Source organism: Centroberyx affinis, unplaced genomic scaffold (genome assembly GCF_046629955.1).
Source record: "Centroberyx affinis isolate AG114_WGS23_722 - 3 ecotype Tasmania unplaced genomic scaffold, CSIRO-AGI_Caff_v1 ptg001199l_1, whole genome shotgun sequence".
Lineage (NCBI taxonomy): Eukaryota > Metazoa > Chordata > Actinopteri > Beryciformes > Berycidae > Centroberyx > Centroberyx affinis.
In genome coordinates this window covers 87,538-108,464 of record NW_027279721.1, presented here as the reverse complement: position 1 = coordinate 108,464, position 20,927 = coordinate 87,538, and the positions used below count along the sequence as shown (strand labels likewise).

General features: G+C 41.2%; 1 protein-coding gene across 1 annotated transcript in view; it reads right to left on the bottom strand.

Annotated features, from left to right (window-relative positions):
• The window catches only part of auts2a (activator of transcription and developmental regulator AUTS2 a), a 309,547-nt gene extending 295,354 nt beyond the window's left edge, over positions 1 to 14,193 (bottom strand). Inside the window, exon 1 of the mRNA XM_071524536.1 lies at positions 13,924 to 14,193. Coding sequence (XP_071380637.1) covers positions 13,924 to 14,193 — 270 coding nt within the window. The remainder of the gene's footprint in view (positions 1 to 13,923) is intronic.
• Between the last annotated feature and the right edge of the window lie 6,734 nt (positions 14,194 to 20,927).

Genomic DNA, 20,927 nt, shown 5'->3' with positions numbered 1-20,927 from the left:
GAAGAAAGACCGGAGGGACTCCTTACTAAAGACAGTACATAATGTCACCTCAAAATCAATAAAAACGAAATGTTCAGGCTTCATCACACATTCTTACAGATTACAGGAAATTACATAGATTTGGCTGGCTGCTTTTTAATGTTTATTAATTAGCCTTGGCGTATTTCGGTGAGCTTGGGCATTGCCATCATTGCCTGTAGCTCACATTTCATAACAATCATGTTCATTCCTAGCCATGCTAATATTTAATTCATCACTAGCCTGTCCACAATCCCTCAATTGCTTTTATTTCATGGAACAAAACGTAGTATAGCTAGTCAACCTCTGTGTAACACAGATTTTTGGTGTTTCTTGAAAATCCCATTGATATTTTACACAGGGATTTTGACTACACAGCAAATCCTATCTATAACCATATCACAATACATTGTCACATCTACCTTGATAATGCCTCTCTATGGCCGCTTAGCACCAAAGATGTTTCCAGAATTAGGAAATCAAGCATTACCACTTATTTTTGCTGTCAAACTACTTAATACACAACAATAAAGGAGCGGAGACTTGAAAAAACAGCAGAAGGGTAGACAAAGGGTCCTAAAACAGTTGTCAGATGATCACTTCTGACAACTGTGAATAATGGAACTACTGCACAGAATGCAACTCTCTAACAGTATTTTTTTGTGGGAAATTACACCACTAAGCAAGTCTATGGTTGTTCGAATCATAAGCAAAGTCGTCCTTAGGCAAGCACTTATCCAGGTTTAATTTTTTTCTTAAGATGTGCTGTTTGAGATGTGATGTTGCCGTTATCCCAGCTTTCTTTTCTCTTTTCCCTACAGCAGAAGGCACATGAGCCGAATGGCACTTATTGAAAACAATATAAGCCGATGTTTTCATTTGGGGTAGATAGCTCCAGATCCATCTGGCTTTCTGGAGCGTAGCCATCCCACACACACATACGCACACACACACACACACACACTCTCGCTGTCTATCTTTGTCTCTCATACACCCTGATGCATGCACATATTTTCTGTCTTTCTCACACTCCCTTTCTCTTACTTGCTCAGCCACTCATTCATAGGCATGTATATGGTAGGCCCACACACATATACACCCATCCCCAAATATTATCTATCACAGCTATCCTCAATTGTCTTCTGCAAACCCAACTTTGAGCTTTTGAAACTTCCCTATAGCAACCATGCCAGTTTTTACCTGACTTTTGTGTAATGCTAACTTGTACTGCGAATTGAACAGATTGTGGGCTAAAGCATTAGTAGGCACACATCAGAAAACGTTCTACTTGAGGCACAGAGGTGAAACCTCTCATCAGGAAGGTGGATCAAAGACCTTGACAAAAGTCAATGTATCGGTTAATCCTACGTTGACATATGAAATGTTTACATAAGGAGAGGGGGGGAGATCTTTCACACTTCATTGTCTAAAGGCTTTTCATTCAGCTTTACATGAAAAGGATTGGGTAAATACCTGTGATGTCATGAGCCAACATTACTATACCTCCATTTGAAAATGGTACTTGTATATGTTTGGCGATAACAAAAATGCTTTGCTTTAATATAGCCTGAGGTTCAATTTATCACTTTCAAATATTTAAAAAAATCACTTCGCTTCTGCTTCAAGTATCAATTAGAGCAATAGCTGGAGCAATAACAAACCAAAATGTACCTAATACATTATTCACCCAGGCATCATGCGCACAGAGTTTATGGATTCATCTTCAGTGATGAAATAAATAGCAACAATCCTATATGGAGAATAACAAGGTGATGAATGACAGGCCCAAACCCTTAGCTACAAGCACTTTCACATAGACACACACCCACACATACACACACAAACACACAGCACACAGCTCAAGACAGACATGCACTTGCAGCTTTCCCTTCACTGTGCCACCAAACCTTGTCAGGAATTCCCAGGAAGAGCATTTGTCACAGGATTCATGCCTTTCAAATAAAGTATTACTGTCATCCTCACTTTTTCCTCCTAAGCCTGGGCTTTCATGTTTAATATTCTAGCCATGTAAACATGAAAATTGAATCGTAGGTATGGCCTGTTCCTTCATGCTCTATTGTAGAAAATGTATTTTATAGGCAATAAATGAAGATGGTGTATAAAAAATACAAAAATATATACATAGGCCTACATCGGTGCATTACATATCATTGTAGGTCAAGTCACCAAGGGAATCACATAGATTGGTGCTTCCTAACCTGGGCTCCGAAGATCTGTTGTGGTGTGGGGCATCAAAATAGCCTATTGTCATCCATTTATTTATACACATAATCTGAAGTCCGTTTAAAATAACATGAAATCCTGCTATCTCTGCCCTAAAGTGGTCTAAAAATGCTGATTATTGCGTGACAGGCACCAACACTACAGGATTGGAGTTGATGTGGGGGGATGAGGCATTGCATTTCACAAGGAGTCCTGAAGAAAAAACGGTTTAGAAGCACTGAAAAACTAAAATCAGGCTACATTAGACTGCTGCTAGCTGGACTACATGCCAAGGCTTCCACTGGGTATAGTATCAAATGCCACTTCAAAAAGCCAAATGTTTCCATCTGCTTCAGAAGTGATCAAACATAAAGCGGATGACCCAAAAGCTTTCTGGCAGTGGATGCTGAACATGTACATGCCATGGTTAACTGAAAAACTGTATCTAATGGACCGGTGTGCCTGTGTCGTCTAAAGCAGTTCCAGTCCAGATGAACCCTCCCGCTGAGCATCTAGACCAGTTCGCTCCACAGGCGAAGGCAGGGGGGGATGACATCATACTGAGACACAGCCATGGAGCCTTTAATTAGCACTTCAACATCATTTGACCTGGAAAAGATGCAACTGCATCCTGCATTGCATAGCCCAGCCTAGGAATAACCAAGGTGGTGTGACCAAAGCAAACTGTTTGGTATCAGCCGTTTTGAAATATTTGGAATATGCCAATTTTCTAAATAAGGCAGAAGCATGTGATTATGGATTATAGTTTGGCGTTCTGGCTTGTGTCAACAATTCTTTAAAGAAACTAAAGCACTGCAATTATTCAGCAAAGCTTATCTGAGAGTGCAGAAATGGAAGCAGATGGAAATGGAAACAGTGGTAGGTTGGCTCGCTATGAAAGAAGGATCAGAGAAGAGAGAGGGGATCAAAGGTTCAAAGCTGCAGGTAGAGATCTCTACAGGCTTCTGTCCATAAGTCTGCAGGCCCTGTGGTGCAAACGCACACTCACATGCACAAACACACACACAGACGCATCCCTAAGTACACCACGATTAGTATGCACTGTGCAGTTAGGCATGAAAAGGGTCTCCTCTCAAGTGGAAAAAAAATCTGTCCAAATGCATCATCATGGGGGCAATTACACACAAAAGAGAGAGTGTGACTCCGGCCATGCCTCTACTTCAGGGATGGCATTTTACAATCAGCCTCGGCAAACATTTGTCTTTTTTCCTCCCATCTCTCACTGCCTGCCAGCATAAAGACAAAAATGAAATGGGAAAAGAAAATGGCCTGGGCTCAGCAAGATGGTGACATGCAGACCAATGAAATTTATTATTCTGAACCAAGGCAAGTCAATTATATGGGAATGAGGATGTGATTTGCCTCTGTGCTAATACTTGGGTGAAGATACGCTGCTATGTTGTTTCATAGCTGTGCGCTGCATTAACAAGTGTCTGGGAGACTTAGGTCTTAGAAAAGTACTGTGGAACCATTAATCCAATGTTCTTCAGCCGCTCCGGGTGTGCCATTAGCCACAGATTAGGAAAAAGTACACTGTGTGCTGTATTAGTTTTTGGTGAGTATTTCACCCTTTAATGTAGACATAAGCTGCTGGAAGACTTTCTGCATTCATTGCTGTTGCTTGTCATTCATAAAGTCGTTCCATCTCTGCTGGAGCAGCATTCAGTCTTTTAGAAAACACTGTCTGCAAACAAATAATTCCTCCTTTCTGACCTTAGTGAAACCAGCTTGTCTATTATACAACAAGCTGTATGGTGCCATGTCTAACCAATTGTCAGTACAGTAAATGGAAAATCTTGAGCACTAGACTGAGCAGAAATAATATGATGTTTTAAGCGGGGCAGAGAAAATAATTTTGACGGTGTATTCTTATAGATACTTGGTAATTGAATAACTTGATACAAAGTAATAAAAGTGTCTGGTCAAGTCCTGTCATATTGTCCTTAAATTCAGTATTGTAAGAAGACATATTCATCCTCCAAATACTTAGCAGGCCCTACAGCTGAAAAGCCAACACTATTCACTTGAGATACAGTAGAATAGCTAGACTGACCCTGAGCAGCCATTAACATCCTCAATACCAAATTCAATCCCATAAACCATAAAGTCGGAGACTTGTCTCGGAGAATATCGTAATTCTGTTAGGAGTTTGGAGGAGTGTGTAGAGACTTGTCATCGCACCGCTTTTACCCCGACATCCCACATACCCATTGCTTCTGCCTGTATGTCTTGCTGCTTGTTACACATTTCCCCTGCTGTTGGACTATTTGTTTTACCTGAGTTCATATGAATGCATGAATACGTCAGTTTTTCCCTCAACATGTGAGATGACAGCACCGGTGTTGGGCACCTGACTCAAGCATTTATGAGCTGAACCGGGCATCATGACATCAATAAAAGCCCCCCATTACTTTTCATGCGGGTTGTGCCTAGATATGATGAAGCTGGATTACAATTTTACCTGGAATTAAGAAGCATCTCCGCTATAGACAGTGAAATCAGATTTCACTTTCTCACGTAATATTTAGGTCCCAAGTGCACCTCCTGGTAAGATCCAAATGTGAACATTTATTTCCATTTTCGCTATTGCCATATGTGGATTAGCGCTGTTAATGTGGCCAAATGCATCTCTGAGCACCTCCTGAGCTGGGTGATCAGATCTTGAACGTGTCTTGGGTGCATTTACACCTGGATTTTATGGTCTGTTGCTCTATCCAATTACAATCCGTTCACCCAGGATGCATGTTAGTGACAGATGGAAAGGGTGTCAAAGTACCAACCAAGGCAAGAAAAGTAACAAACCTGCTGGGAAAGAAGGTGGCTGTGTAGAGCCACAAAGCATATGCTGTTAGGTTGCGGGGCAATTTATGGCAAAATAAGTTGTAGGATATTAATCTACAGGGAGAAAAATATCTGCACAAAAATATCATGGAGGTGATGCCCCCTCCCCACTCCTCACCCCCCTAGGAGCTCCACAGTAGGCTGGCTCCTTGAGTGGTCGACTAGACAGCCAAGCTATGTAAACTAGTAAGAGGAGATCAATGAGGCTTTAAATAGGGCACTGACTCAGTTCATGTCCCCATGAAACGCCTCCCCGTCCTCTAAAGTGACTGCACACTAACACAGGAATGTCAAGGGAATTTGATGAGTATCTGTGTGTTTGTGTGCATGTGTGCGTTTGTGTCATCGGTTGTTGGAGGCCATCCAAAAATCCTACAGCTGGATTATCTAATCTGGCGGCGGTTGTTGAAGACATCCAGCAATGACAGCGCATTTCATTTAATGTGTCAGTCACTGGGCTGTCACAGCACATTAATGCATACCATACATCACTCTCTGACACTTGCAAAATGCAGCTAAATGAATATCTGCCATTACTGCCGAGAGGCTGGAATAAGCACATGTGTGGTGGAAGGTGGAAAATTAATTAAAAGACTGGAAAAGTGGTATTATTCACAAGACAGAAATATCTGTCAAGGCAGCTTGGCACAAGGAGGACTGTCATAAAAAAGCTCCCTGAAAATGTGTCCTTATTCATCAACCTGCATTCTCTCAGAAACAAAGCTTTGAGACAACCTGGCTTGATACTTACGCCTCTTTAATTGTTTGAAATGGCATTTCTTTCTGTGCTTTTGGAAACAGCCTGTCAATACATTTGATTTCACATTAGCCTCTTCTTTACAATGAAGTACTAATCAATGTGTTCTTCTCTCCCTGCACTTCCAACTCCTCCTCCAGGCAGACTTCAGAGGGCCGTGCCAGAGAAAATCAATTGTTTTTGAAATGTTGGCAAGCCAACGGCATCATCCCACGAAAAGCACACAAGAAGAGAAAAATGCCAGACTGTTAAACTGTAATTCATCATCTTCATTTGGCGATATGAGAAGAACACCCCTTGTTGACATAATTACCGCGGTTGATCCTCTCAGCTGAGGCCAGAGACCTCTCCTTTAACTCCTGCTCCACTTTAAATGTCAATAGCCATTAATTAGGTAGTTGTTATTTGTTATTCGAAGGTCTGACAACTTATCAATGAGCCTATTATCATTTTGCTGAACCCCGTCCCTCCACAGCAGCACCACCCACACCCACCGGCCCTCATGACTCAACTTATTCCATGAGCTATGATGCTCCACTATGCCCCAGCATGCATCTGTCACATCTCCGAGGCCAATGTGGGTGTGACAGACGGGTGCGAAGCTCATGCCTAAAATTAAATGATTGATGGGTGCAGCAGGAATCAAAATTAGAAAATGGCACCTAAATGGAGCCAACGACATCCTAGTGGTATATCAATGAAACTGAATGAATATGAAAATGGCAGGTAAAAGGGAGACAGAGGATTTCCACGCCTCGTATGAAAACATTTCTGCTCCAGTAGGCACATGGTTTAGACATATCCCCCTTATGGACTTTTTGTCAATTTGATCTGAAGCCTGCAGTGAAAGGCATTAGAGCTGTTTGTGATCGATTGACATTCTCCTCACTCTGTGGTGGTCAGCAGCCAGTAATATGCTGTTTGGTGCGGGCAGGCATGACATGACAAAGCCCGTGCCAAGGCCCAAATTGCTGCAGTATATATTATAAGAGGCAAAATAGGTTTAGCACATAGTTTGTCTTCTTTTTCCTATCTGACATACGTTTCAGAGCTTCTTACACCAATCGCACACAAAGTTTTCCGATCATCTAAGTGAGAATTGATTGTTATTCTCTTTAAATGGTATTCTTTTTCCAATTTTGATGTGACTAATGGAAGGAACCGGTCCAAACTCCACCCTACAGGCCCCCAAAATGCTTGTGTCAGCTCTGCATGTCCATCCCAATACTAGGCTGCTCTCCCAATCTCGCCCTTATGTGGTGTTATGCAGTTATGTGCACAGTGCCATTCTGTATGCTGTTCGCGTATTAGGTGAATCTGTTGTCTTCTGCTTTTATGGTGTGTAGCAAATTAAGGCGGAGAGGGGGAATTATTTAGAGGGACAACAAAACCTGCAGGAGCTCTGTGGGGCATTGTGAATTAACAGACAAGAAATCTTTACAGGCCTTTTTTATGCACAATTAGAAGAAAATACACCCTACAAATGTACCAATTTACATGGTATTACGTTTGTGTTGTTCATCGTATTATCATAGGCAGTCAATCATGTAATAGATTGCTGTTAACCTGCTGAGCAAGTAGATGAGGCGTTCTTATCGGAGATGGGAGTCAGTCCGGCCTTTATCCATATGTTGACATCAGGCTGTATAATGTTGAACACCAATGAAATTAAGGTTGGGAAAGCGGGGCGTGACTTGGAAAGGAGCCTGATTAAGCCTTTATTAGATGCAGAGATGGGGGTTAAGGAGTATTTAGGAGTGTGTGGTGGTGGTGGTGGTACATACATACAGACATCAGAGTACTAATTGTGGGGAAATAATGGAGCAGTGGGTTAACTGAGGCAACGTTTTTAAATCAATTTTGGTCAGTGGCGGCCTCCTGAGGTTCGGGACCCCTTTCAAGTAAAACGGGTGAAACATAGCAAAGGTTTTAGAGGATAAGGAGCTCAATAATTTAGTAATTTCTTGAAGTGCTGTAATAGGCTGCTGCACAAGCCTTGTGCCTCTCTCAATAAAATCTGCCTCCACAACTCCTCTTTTAAAAGGACAGCTGCTGCAGGGTGCTTTTGATTTCAATGCATTGAATGAGAACTCCAAACATTCAAGATTGCTTTTCTGAAAACTGACAAGCAATTCATGCTCAAATTGAAAGTGAAAGAGTTTAGGTTAAAGAAAACCATCACGCCGGGCATAAACTCTGACAAAAAAGAATTGGTGGAAACTGTAAGGTTGGTAATGGATATAACAGATACAGCAAGCAAATCAATCACATCAAGCATGAAGTAAAAGTACCTTAGCATCACACTAATACACCAACATGCTCATATCATATCAAATTAATGTACATCTCTTCTGTATCAACGTTCTAAATCCAGCCAACTACATAGGCAATGAATAGATGGTTAGCACGCCTTATGGCTATACCTCAACTTCTTGCACTTGATACTAGGGACTGGTTCAAATATGCATGAATCTATCTGACAATTAGTCCAGAAATCTTTCAAGTCACAGTGAACAGATCAGCTTTTATTGATGGCCCAAAACTAGTGAAGCATGCGGCAAGAAAGCCTATTTATTCTATTCTAAGCCTATTTAATCTGTCCCCAAGTTTTTCCTGTAGCCTATGACTTTGTGCTTGCTTTTCTATAACACACACATATACAGTATATACAGTCAGCTGATGCTATAAGTGTTATTAAACTGAACACTGCAGGTATGAAAATACTAATTTAGTTTTAGGAATCAAGAGCACACCTCAAGGGGTATTACAGGCAAAAAACATTTCAAAATCAATATCTTGGGTATTACGGCCATGATGGTGGTTTTTGCTAAGGGCTTTTGCAAAGTGATGCTTCTGATATGGGGTACAAATCCATTAAAAACCTGTAACTGAGAGATATGTGTGTCATATATGTATGTCACAAGTGGCAAATATTGTAAGTATTGTGGTGTTTCACATGCACATTTCAATTTGCACACAAGCTCTTAACTTGTATAATGTGTGACGAAAGAATTTCTGCAAATGCAATTTCTGTATTTTAGATGCAACTCCTGTATCTGTATCACCTTGCAGTTACACAGATGCACATTATGTCTGTGGACAGCTATTTGTCAGTTTGTGTCTTGGCACACAAGTAGATTTGTGTCGTGGAAAGCAAGTCATTGCTAGATTGAGATTTGGCCGTGGGTGGAGACATTGGCCCTCATTCATCAAGACATTGTACGATCAAATCTGATCTTAAAGTGGGTGTGCGCTCATTTCACCGCCAAGTTGCTATTTATCAATTCCATCTTTGTTGGAGCCCTAAGATCAAGATAGGAAAACCTGTATGCTCATTTCAATGAACTGTATTGTGCGCATGGAAAAGTATTGCAATTACGTGCATTATAGGCTGCCACAGTTGTATTGGTGCCAAGTTTAATATGAGACCATTTGTTTCTGACCTCAGAATTAGTATGGTATGGTTAGGACAGGAATCTTTGTGGAATTACGCATATTTAAGTTTAGAAACAGACCTCCTGGAGGGTCCTTTTCTCAGTTGAATCACTGCTGACAGATAATGCAATTGCTTGCCAAATTTTGTTTTTATGACAGCCTTTAATCCCACTTTAAGACCGCCAAATAAAGCACTCCTCTTGGTGGCAACCTCCGCAACCAAAACGCCAACTTCTACTTCTTGGATCTTTTGCTGTGCCACATGTAAATGATCAATTGATTCCACATAGTTCTCATTCCATGGCTGCCTCTGATTTATCAATCTGTGATATAATTTGCGTTAATTTGGTGGTGGCATGAGAACATTTCATGAACCAGCCTGGACAAGTGTAGATTCTGCGCTTTTTTCCACGATAGCTTGATGAATGAGGGCCACTGTCTGAGGTCAAGTTGATCAGAAAGAGAGCGAACAAGCAACAGAAGCCAGGGGCCATATGCTTTCTGACTGGCTGGTGTCAACCAATGGCCAAGTCTCAGTCCAACAACCACTTCCTATTTAACCCTTCTTAGCTATGGTAAACAGCATGGGCGAATTTATTCCAAAAATGGCTACACCACCACACAAACAAATAGTCTAGTATGCAGCACAACAAAATGCCTTTAGAACAACATCTACCAAAGGCAATTCAAGTATCTCAAGAACCTTATCATGGAAGCTTCTGCCCAGAGATTACATAGGAGAAATGCAAAGCCAAGATATCAGCATACACACATGAAAAGCAGGCTTGGGAGCAGTGTTGTTCCAGCACTGTGGTGACAGATGGAGAGCACTAGCATGCATCTCCAAGGTCTGACCTCATCAGAATTTAACTATACCCCGACAGCAAAAGGGCCACTAGTGCTGCGATATGCTTGTGATAAGTTTCACATATCGGCAGCATGTTAACACAGTATGGCAGAGACCAACAATAAATCAGAGCTCACTATGGCAAAAAAAGGGTTGGCAAACAAACCACCTAGGGTCGAAAGGCTGTTTTATAGGCATGCAGATGAATGGCTTGACCCTGGAGTGCAGCGCAGGGAAAGAACTGTAGTCGACACGTTAGCCGCATACGCCAGTTCAGAATCAGGCTTACTAAGCAAGGGAATAGCAAAATATAGCATGTATTCAAATATAACATGTAAATTACAAGACTTTAATTTTGAGGAAAAGTATTTACTATTGAAGAAAAGCTACAAAATGATAATTCCTGAATAAACTGAAGAAATATTTTGCCTATCAGGTAATTAAATATTATAATAAAAGAGATCAAATTACTGAATAAATCTCGCAGCAAAGCTAGAGGCGGTCAAATATATCAAAAGCTCCCAGACGCCTCGTCCATGATCAGAGATAAACAGAGGGAAGAGAAGGAAAAACACATCTCTCAAACCATCATGTAAAACCAGATGGGGTGGGTGTACGTGTGATTTTGCCAGAAGCCTTCTTGATATTTATCACTAAAATATCTCCTCAAGAAATCTCTGAGTCATTAGACATAGAGACTAACATCAAGAAGACAATCTTCAAAGATGCCTTTTGGGAGCATATTGCTTTTTTTTTTTTTAACCTGTATTTATTACCATGGGAACATTTGCCGATTTTTATCATTAGCAATGTTTTTAACCTTTGTTTACCCAGGCAATGTGTTCTTTCTTTTTCAGCAACACCCTGCCTCACACTCATTCAGTTGAACACATTCACACCTGAGAGCTGCCCAGTACAATAGCAGTCTTCTATTGTTGGCCCCTGAGCAGCTCCACTGGAGGAGCTGGGGGTCAGGCACCTTGCTCAGGGCCACTTCAAAGGTAGTTGTTGATGGAGGGGAAAGTGTTTCTCATTCTTCTTCCATGCCTGCATTTCCCCGGCCCAGGCAGAGACTTGAACCCCTGACCTTTCAGTCACAAGCCCTCTTCTCTAACCTTTAGGCTACCATTGCACTGCTTGATATTACTGTCCTCTATTGTTACCCTCAAAGCAGAAGAAAAGGCAGTTTTAAACTTCACAAACAAAAAGACATCACTTGCTCATCAAGCCTATTTATGCTGCTGCCTTTTTGCCAAAATGTGTTGAGGATGCAAAGCTTCGGTCTGAAGAGCAGACTACTGCAGCGTACAGCACAATCTTGACCTTGGAAAACAGATGAATCTGGACAAGGAAAAGGTTTGGGGAGAGTTTAGCGAAATGTAGAGCAAAAGACAGCCTGAGGACAGACAGAGAGGTATGGAACTGACCGAGTACATCAGTTCATCAACATGGTGGAAGGAGTTTTGTGGGTCTGAGTCATGGTTACAGTGCAGATCCTACAACAACTGGTCAGTCTTTCTTTTGGTTATCACACTCCAAGTGGCACATGAGACTAATAGGGATAGGAATCACTAGCCAGCTCCTGATATGATATTGTCATCATACTTGGGCCACAATACGACAAACTGCCATATTTAATGCTCTCCAGTAACTCAAGTATTGCAATTTAATATTGCGATCTTCCTTCACTTCGCTGCTTGAGGGCCCACTGAGATGATACTGCCTTACTGTTGCCCTGGAGTTCTCTCTCACACAAACACGCCTGTGCGCGCACACACACACACACACACACACACACACACACACACACACACACACACACACACTCGCACATGCTGTTGTTTTTCTCTTGTTCTTAATTGAACTCTGTCCTTTTATTACTATGTGAGCCACTTTGTGACAAACAAGTTTTGTAAAAAGTGCCTTCTAAATAAATTTGATTTGATATTGATTTGATTTGATACTGCAATATAATGTGATTTATTACTCTGTTTTTTTTTCATTTGACCGCAGTAAAAAGCTGGAACAACATCCCTTGGGGTAATAAAATGTCAAAATCATTTATACTAATAGTGTATGTATTAAGTCATAAATCAGTTACAATCAGCCTTTCAAAAGCTATTATTTCCAGTTTCATTTAATTTCACTGAAAGTTCATAACAGTTGATAGAACCTCATTATGTGCCCTTTAATTAATAGCCTTGAAATGTGAACGAAAGTATCACAGTACTAGGCATCAATATATTAACACAATATCCGGGGGGAAATTGTCGTAATATTATAAGGAAAATTTCCTCCACCCTTACAAAAAGTGGTGCAACTTGTGGCAATTCATACCAATATAAAACGGCCTGAGCCTAGTGAAGATGACTTGAATGTGGTTCTTATGAAAGGGCAATCAAGGTTCAAATTGAGAAGATTACGATCAAGAAACTGAAATGCAGATTGTTTAAAAGAGACGGAGATTACGGTTAATGAGAAAGGCCACCAATAAAGTTGAACAAAGAAAATGAATTTGATAAAAATTCTATCTTTTTTTCTTAATCAATTTATTCATATACCTATACTGACCTTGCGTTGTCAAACTCGAGAGCTACTCACTTGAAACATTCCCACATCAATTTCTGAGTTGCCGTCTGACTTGATACTCAAACCATGAATGCCAGCGCTTCAATAGACTGAAGCAGACAACGTTGATGAAAAGAACAAAAAGGCAAAAAGGTCACGCAAAAACAAAAGGAGAGAAAAAAGAGGTACTGGCACAAGGGCCCATGACTGCTGAATAGTGACTGTGAGAAAACACATGATTGTAAAAGGTGAAGCACAGTCTTGAGCTGTGTAAAGTGTTACTCCATAGACACCTGAGTCACTTAAGGATATATAGGAGACAGTTGCTACAGTACATCTGCCTGAGATAGACCAGCACACAAGAGGTTGGTGTCACCACAAACATTACAAACTGCAAGCCAGGCTGTGTCATTCCCAGACACCCCAGAGTCTGACCTTGTGAAGAGACACACCCTTATCAGATCCTGTTGAAACAAGGTAAAGTCAAACTCTGAAGTCCTCAGAGGTCAATTAATAGAAATTATGCTGTGATATCTAATGCAAAATTCTCTGCTGGGAAATGCTGGTGTTTACTGTAAAATAACAATAGCTAATACCGATAGCCTACATATGCAAGTACTGTTACAGAGAGATGTGGCATATGTATTTTATAGTGGCTTAGTTGTAAGTCAGAGCTATAGAGTCAGAAGGCAGCCTGTGTGCATTCAAAGGAAAATGGATAGCCAGTGCGCACAATAAATCACTCCCACTTTGAATAAACCCTTGTAACATGGATCAAATTGTTTTTTCATTAGTAAGTGTGCAAAAGAAACAACAGCCACTACTACTATAGATGCACATCCCTCATCTAGTGTAAGCCTTTGCTGGCAAACCCTTATGAAAACAAGTCCAGAGCGGTATACACAACAACAGCCTCTCAGTGACATAGATAGTAATCTCTGGCTGCAGCGCCACATTTAAAGCTACATCTGTTGAACTCCAGCTCACACAACAACCAAATACGCAGGCGGGAGCCAAATGCTGGGCCGGCGCACTAAGGGATGCACTGAGCTGTATACAATAATAAACACATCTTTACACAGCGTTAAGAGCTTTCCAACCCCATCCGGATGCTGAAATAGGGACTGAAGGTTGGAGACACTCATCCATGCAAAGCTCAACCCAGGGCTGGAGAGCAGCGGGCATTTAAGCACCCCCGAGGTTCAGCACTCACCTCCAGCGCCTCCAGCGTCACGAAGCCCGTGATAGAAAAGCCATCGATGATGTCCTCTTCAGCGGAAGTAGACTCCTTTCGCTTTCTCCGCGGGGGTCTGGGACGGGACGAGGAGGGCCGCCTGCCCGCCTCCCGTTCCGAATCTGAGGAGAAGCGGAAGACGGAGCCCCGGACATGGTTGTTCCTTATCCCATTTGATCTCCGCTCCCGATCCCTCTCCGACCTGGACTTCCTCTTTTTGCGGAGGCCACTGGATCGAGGGCCATCCATGTCCTTGAGAGAAAACATCCAGATAAACCCTCCTCTTGTCGAGAATGAAGCCCTTCGAGGGCCAACCACTGGCACTGCTGAACCTCCACCTGTGTAAGAACTCCAAAGGAGAATTTCCGCAATATCCAAGTGAATGTCAATATTAATGTATTAGATCCAAGGTAACCATGTAATATCCAATGAATGAAGCCTTGTGCAGAAAACGTGAAGCTGCATCAAGTCACTGAACCACACTAGGTTCCAAGCAAAGATCCCCAAAGGCAGTCCATCAAATCCAATGACAGAGGTGTAAAACGATCTATTAAAATGTAACCAAGCTGTCAATTCCACCAGAGAAGGAGCTTTTCAGGTTAAAGAAAATGTCTGGTCAGTGAACACGTCCCGCCATGGTGAGGTGAGCAGGTGACGCCACATCTTTCTTCTCAAGGAATCTACGCCTCCTACCCACAGTCAGCAAACTCTCCCTCCTGCAAGATGAAGAGAGAGAGAGAGCATGCATTTGCAACATGTTCACTCAGCAAGTTCAACTGTACATTTAGGCAATGAACCATTTTCCGAAGGTGGTGGATATTATACAGAAGGTTGTTGCCATTCTACATAATGCAAGATGAATGTTTCATTAGGGCGGCTACAGACTCATCTGCTGACTATATTGTGTTTTCTTACTTTGCCAAGTCATTAAGCCCTAGGCTGAGGTGATTATGTGTTGTAAGCGCTCCTTTACTAGTGTCTCTAAAGCTTTTGCCAAGCTTGTAACCTACACTGTCCTTTTAATGATGAAGTATTTTCTTCAATTAATTATGTATATTACTCTTTGTTACTTGTTGTCTGGAGCCTCTCAATATGAACTTAATGTTGTTAATTGTATGGTCGCTACTAACATAATTTTAAGTGTAATACAAAGTAAGTGCAAAGTGTGACTGTATCAGTAACATATTTCAACATTGGTCCTATTACTATAATTACACTCATTTTGAGCCTGAGATATAGCCTTAATTGAATCAATAGTTGTATTAAAAACCATTACAGGTCAATACAATCTCCCCTCCCACTTTCCCTACTCCTATTTGTTAGCTAATTGCATCAATTTGCATAATTAAATCATATCAAAGTGCATTTCAGTTGCACACATGTACCATAATGACACATATCAAATTGAGCTTCAGTGATTATGCATGGTGTTACATCTTGGGTATTAAATTTAATAATTTGATTAATTCCTCACTGTCTACATAACTGAACTATCAACTATTAACTCTAAGGTTAGCCATATGCAAGTTGTCTTTGAATAAAATGATTTTGGCTTGTAGACTCTTTTCCATAGCATGCACACATGTCTAAGTTAACTCATTTATCATATCCTCTACAACCCTTATAATCTCAATTCACTGTCACATTCATTTCCAATATATCATCTTAGCTGTAGCATCTCACTCATTTGTCACCTCACACATCAAAAACTATAATCTTTCTCTCCCTTTATAAATGAATACAAGCCTAATTGAATGCACACTGTCCTTGAGGTTTCACAATGGGAATTCTGGTAAGAAAACAAGCCAGATGACAAGACCCTCAGACAATCTCATCCTGCACTTAACCATAGGGCTCAGCAGGTCATACTTCCACTGTCTGACACCATAGGCATTTGGCTGCTTTTCTATGTCATAACATTAGTGCTATGATATTAGGATTCAACAGCTTGCAATCTTATTCTGAATCATTCTCAAGGCACAGCCTACAGTCTAGGCCTAGAGCCACTGAAAGTCACTCTGGCATTGTAGTCTAAAACACATATGGCTTCTGTATGTGTCCAGAATATCAATTCTTTTCCATGACATCACACAAATGGTATCCTGTTTGGAAGGGAATTGAATCAACAAAACTACAGGCATTGCTAAAGCCTTTTTAAATAATCATACCTCCAAATGCCGGTGGACATTTCAAAGACAGAGGAACACACCTTTTTCGCATCACCAGACAAACCAAAACCAATCTGTCATAGTCAACCACCATCTTCAACTTTACATTATCTCATTGGACACAGGTTGCCATGTAATGTAGCTGATCTGGATTTCTGCAACACAGTCTACAAATACTCTGCTGCATCCTGCAAAGTGGCAAATGTTGCAAACATGCACAATTACAATCATTGCAAAAAAAATTTTGGCTCATCTCAAATGGATGCATAACAAAGGCACATCCAACAAGCCAGCATGCCAACCTTTCTATGCAGCAACCATTCAAAATATTCCCTCCATGCAGCTGTTTTGCCTTGTAACTACCCAAAAGGCAAATCCACCTTTACTACAATAACGGTCCTAAGCCTTTTTTCCCAGTACCTATCCCTTTAACCTGATGCCCCGTGCCAGCACTCATCTAATGACACACATATACAATACAAATAGCTCTTAAAATATCGCTTTTTGAAAAAAAACATTTATTCTACCACTCGCCCTGGCTTTTCTAGCCCTGTAAAAGACTCTTTTTCCTGTCTTCGTTCACAGTCCCTTTTTGTCTGCCTGTGCTGTCAGTACATATCTCAGGCTGTAATCCAGTCCAGCCCACAACAGCAGCAGCGGACTGGCACTGCCTCCTGCTCCGGCTCTCCAAGCTTCATTTTCCACTATAAGACACACAACAAAAGCGAGCCTCTTTTTTCTTTTTTTTGCTCCAAGACACGTCATGCAAAACCAAGAAATGCAAACCCTTGCAAGTGGGGAAGGACCGTCCGGACAAGTTGCAGGCCTTCGGTCACTAAAAAGATAAAACACAAGAAGGAATTGAGCTGACAAAATAAATCCCGCAAAGGAAGACCATAGGGTATCTCCTCCTCTCCCCAGATCCGAGCTTCAGGATCCCGGAGAAGGGGGACCGGGGCGCAGTGATACGGCAATGCCGCAGTGCCGCTTTACAGGCTGCACGCTTCCTCCTCGGCGCAAATAAGTGCAGTCTACGGACATTTGGTACGCGTTGAAATCAAGGTGCAAGCATGAAATGAAGGTACAACCAGCAGTGTAGCGGAGCTTCAACCCTCTTTAAGTCAGTTTACCCACCATTTTATCTGCGGAATGAAGTTTGTCCACCTTCTTAGGCTGGCATAAACAGTTAGGGCATAATTTCATACTATACATCATCTAGTACTCTTAAGTAATATACAGTTGATATATGTAATGGCGCTAGCAGGTGAGCATGAATAAATGCTTTTCTGAAAATATAAAGGATTTTTTGTGCATGTTGGCAATTACTATTGCCTTGTGATGATTAGAATAAGTTATAGTTCACCCATCTTTTTATTTACCGCCACATCACAACACACATCAAAAAATTAAGTGTTTTACCTCAGCCTTATCACCTGTGCTGGGTTCTTGCTAAACAAAGTAACGCGCTGCTTATTACTCGTTACTTTAATTAAAATTAATAAACAAATTACCTATTACTCCCTGGGACCAAAACGTCTAAACACAACTTCTAACTGTAATACTTTATGTATCCTACCTTTCAAAATTCACGGTTGGCGTCCTCGCTTAATTACCTTCAAAAACCAGGACAACTCAGTAAAATGCAACAGGATAAAGCGGTATAATATAGCTTATGTTTATGTCCAATGTTCTTGTCATCATTTTACTCAATAAAACAAAAGCAGTGGGAACACTTCCACCCAGAGAGAGAGTAAACTTTTCAGACATTTCTATAAACTACCTTAGAGTGATAGAGAGGGGGACTACTTTATGAGGAAAATAAAATTCCAATGTGCTGTTCAGAGGGGGTGATAACTTATTTTTGAATAACTGTCACATTGTTACTGAAATTCAAATAGCAATTCGTTACACTGCTTGTTACCGGGAAAAGTAATAACAACAACACTGTTTATGAATAGGCTTCTACACCAAACCGGGGTGAATCATTATTTTTGGGCTACAGTAGGCAACAAGTGAGCAAAAAAGAATCCCAATTTTGAAGTAATTCATTCATATCTAGATCACAGGTGGAATAGTCTGTCTAAAAATATTTGCTTTACCTTATTTACTCAGTGGTTCAGTTCACCATACTGCAATGTCACCTAGTTTCCGATGTATCACCCTCATCAGAAGGTCTTATGAAATTCCACATAGCATATTACTGAAAATCTGCCCCTTTGTGTATAGCCTGGCTCAGGTGTCAGATTATCATTAGGCTTATGACACTGACTATAAGCTTTTGCTTCAGGGAGACCTGGGGGCCGACTAACTCATCTCCCCTGTCAACACTGACAGGGAAGCCTGACCTTACAGTAGCAATGAATAATAAAACATTGAGTAAAGCATTTCACATTTTCAGTGTAGCCATTTCACGCTTTATTCAGTGTTTTATTATTCATTGCTAGAATACAGCAGAGAGGGTGAATTAGACAATACGTGCTGCCTGCTATCAATGAATGAGAATAACAATCAAGAGCTAGTTCAACAACATCTAATTCTCTGCATTGAGTCAATACTAATGCAAACAGCATCTTTGCAATCACACAGAAAATTACTTCCATCTATGGATTGTGTGGTTAATTATGCTTTTGCTGTGCCCATTGCATTCTTTTTATCTAAACAATATATGTGAGAACAAATCAAAACCAAATGTTCCTCATACCAGATACCCAGTGATACTCAATGATTGATCTGAAGATGTTTCACACTTGGGCCAACAATAACCATAAAGTTAGGATGCCGCAACTGATTCATTACTGCTGAGTAATTTACTGTATTGATATTCTATTGCCGAGAGAGAGAAACACGATTATGCAAGATTGTAGTTATTCAAAATCTATAAAATGCATCATTTGGTCGGAATGAATATATTCACACAATGTTATGGAGGCAAAGCTGTTTAACTTGGCTCAGAGAGGTCATCTCGCTCTCGTAAAGAGCAGCGTTGATTTGATGTCCTGAAATTGGCTTGAAGTCCTGAAACTGGCTCACAAAACCATAATCACTTAACAGTGTCGATTGCATTTCCTTTATCCGATCATACCGAGATACGCACCTCAAATGCTTAATTTGCTAATTATTTGAACAACTTTTGATTTTTTGCATTGTTGAATACTTTACAGTAGCTGTCCCTCATTTTACTGTGGTTTCACAGTATATGTGGTGTGCGACTCATCATCAGTACCAAGTGGATGCCCTGTAGCAGATGTCACTCATTATACCAGCATGACACCAACAGTATTGATTTCTAGGTCTACTTATGCCCTTGGGATGAAGCAGCAGCCTCAAAAGCATGTATTGTTGAACAAACACAACAGCTTGAATTTGTATTGTAAGAGAAGCATCAATAGTGATCACATGAATTACAGGGCAAGGTAGAAGGGGGCTTAATAACAGGTTGTTGAATGTACCGTTACTGTATTAATAGAGCCTCATAACAATGATCAAAATAAAAGAGGGAGTGAAAAATGATCATATCACACTGTACGTTAATAGGAGTCAGTGACTGTTTAAGTGTGGCGATATGGGCTGGTCCTTTGTGAATAGGAGACCAGAGGTAGGCTGTGTATTTTTAGCCTGGTGTAATGGTGCAGTGGCTGGGTGGCGTGGCTCACAGCCTGCTAGAGTGCCTCTATTCCCAGTGCCCAGCGGAAGAGGGATCCCATTGGCCTGTGAGAATAATGCCCGGGGATACACACACACTTGACCCTGCCTCATCTTCCAGGAGGAGTGTCCTTTTGACAAAGTGGCATGGCAGGGGAGAGACGACAGCGAAGCAGCTAATTCAGCTCTCCCGGCCTCCACTCATTAGGTAGGGAAGACAAATGTGCTGCTCTACCCTCCCCTCTGCCTTGCCATAATCAGCTTTAATTACACCTTCGCCCTAACTTTCTCTGCCTCCACAGCTTCATTCACTGTCGTCGAGCTCTCTGGGTCTGAAGATTTTAACTGTGCTCCGCTGAGAAACAAAGGAGTGTGTGGTATTTTTGGCACAAAGAGAAATAAATGATCACAAGTGGGGGGGTTTTTGTATCTGAATAAGCCAGATTTTTGTAATGTATTTTTGGCATTGGCACAATTCTTGCATTCATCAAAGTGCTGGTGAGTGATGAAGATGAAGCTATCAGGCCATCTAATTGGACACATTAGTACTACTGACCACGAGGAAGGAAAGCTGTGGTTTCCAGCCTTCATAGCGCTCTCTCAATACAACAAAAGGGTCAAAGCTAATCCCTTCCAGATGTAGCTTTTCTAACCAGCTATAATAATGATCCTTTGACCTCCATCTGCGCCCAAGGTAAAGGTCACACACTGGGCTTTACGATGGAAAAGATAACTGATAGGAGGAAAATAAACTGTGAAGAGAGAGGGGGAGGAAATTTGAGAAAAGAAGTAGGAAGGTGTTAGAAAATACACTTACCTCAAAGCTTCCCAATAAACCAACAAATTTTAGCAGCCTTTTGTGAAGATTGTGTGATTTTTTTTATGGTATTATTTTCTGCATGCAAGCCCTGAAAAGAGCCTCTAATAGGATAAAACCCTGTGGAGAAGTCAACTCACAGGCCAAAATTTGCAACCACTCTGCAACCGGTGTTGCCTTTGAAAGAAACAGAATGCGTGTCTCATTTACAGCCCGTATTTAGTACAGCGTTCTTTGATTGGCCGAGACAGAACGCAAAGCTTCATTCCCTTTCTCTCCTCCACGTTTCACTCGCACAGCAGATGGTGGTAATTAGAGAATCACATTCACAAATAGAAGCTTACATTCCCCACATT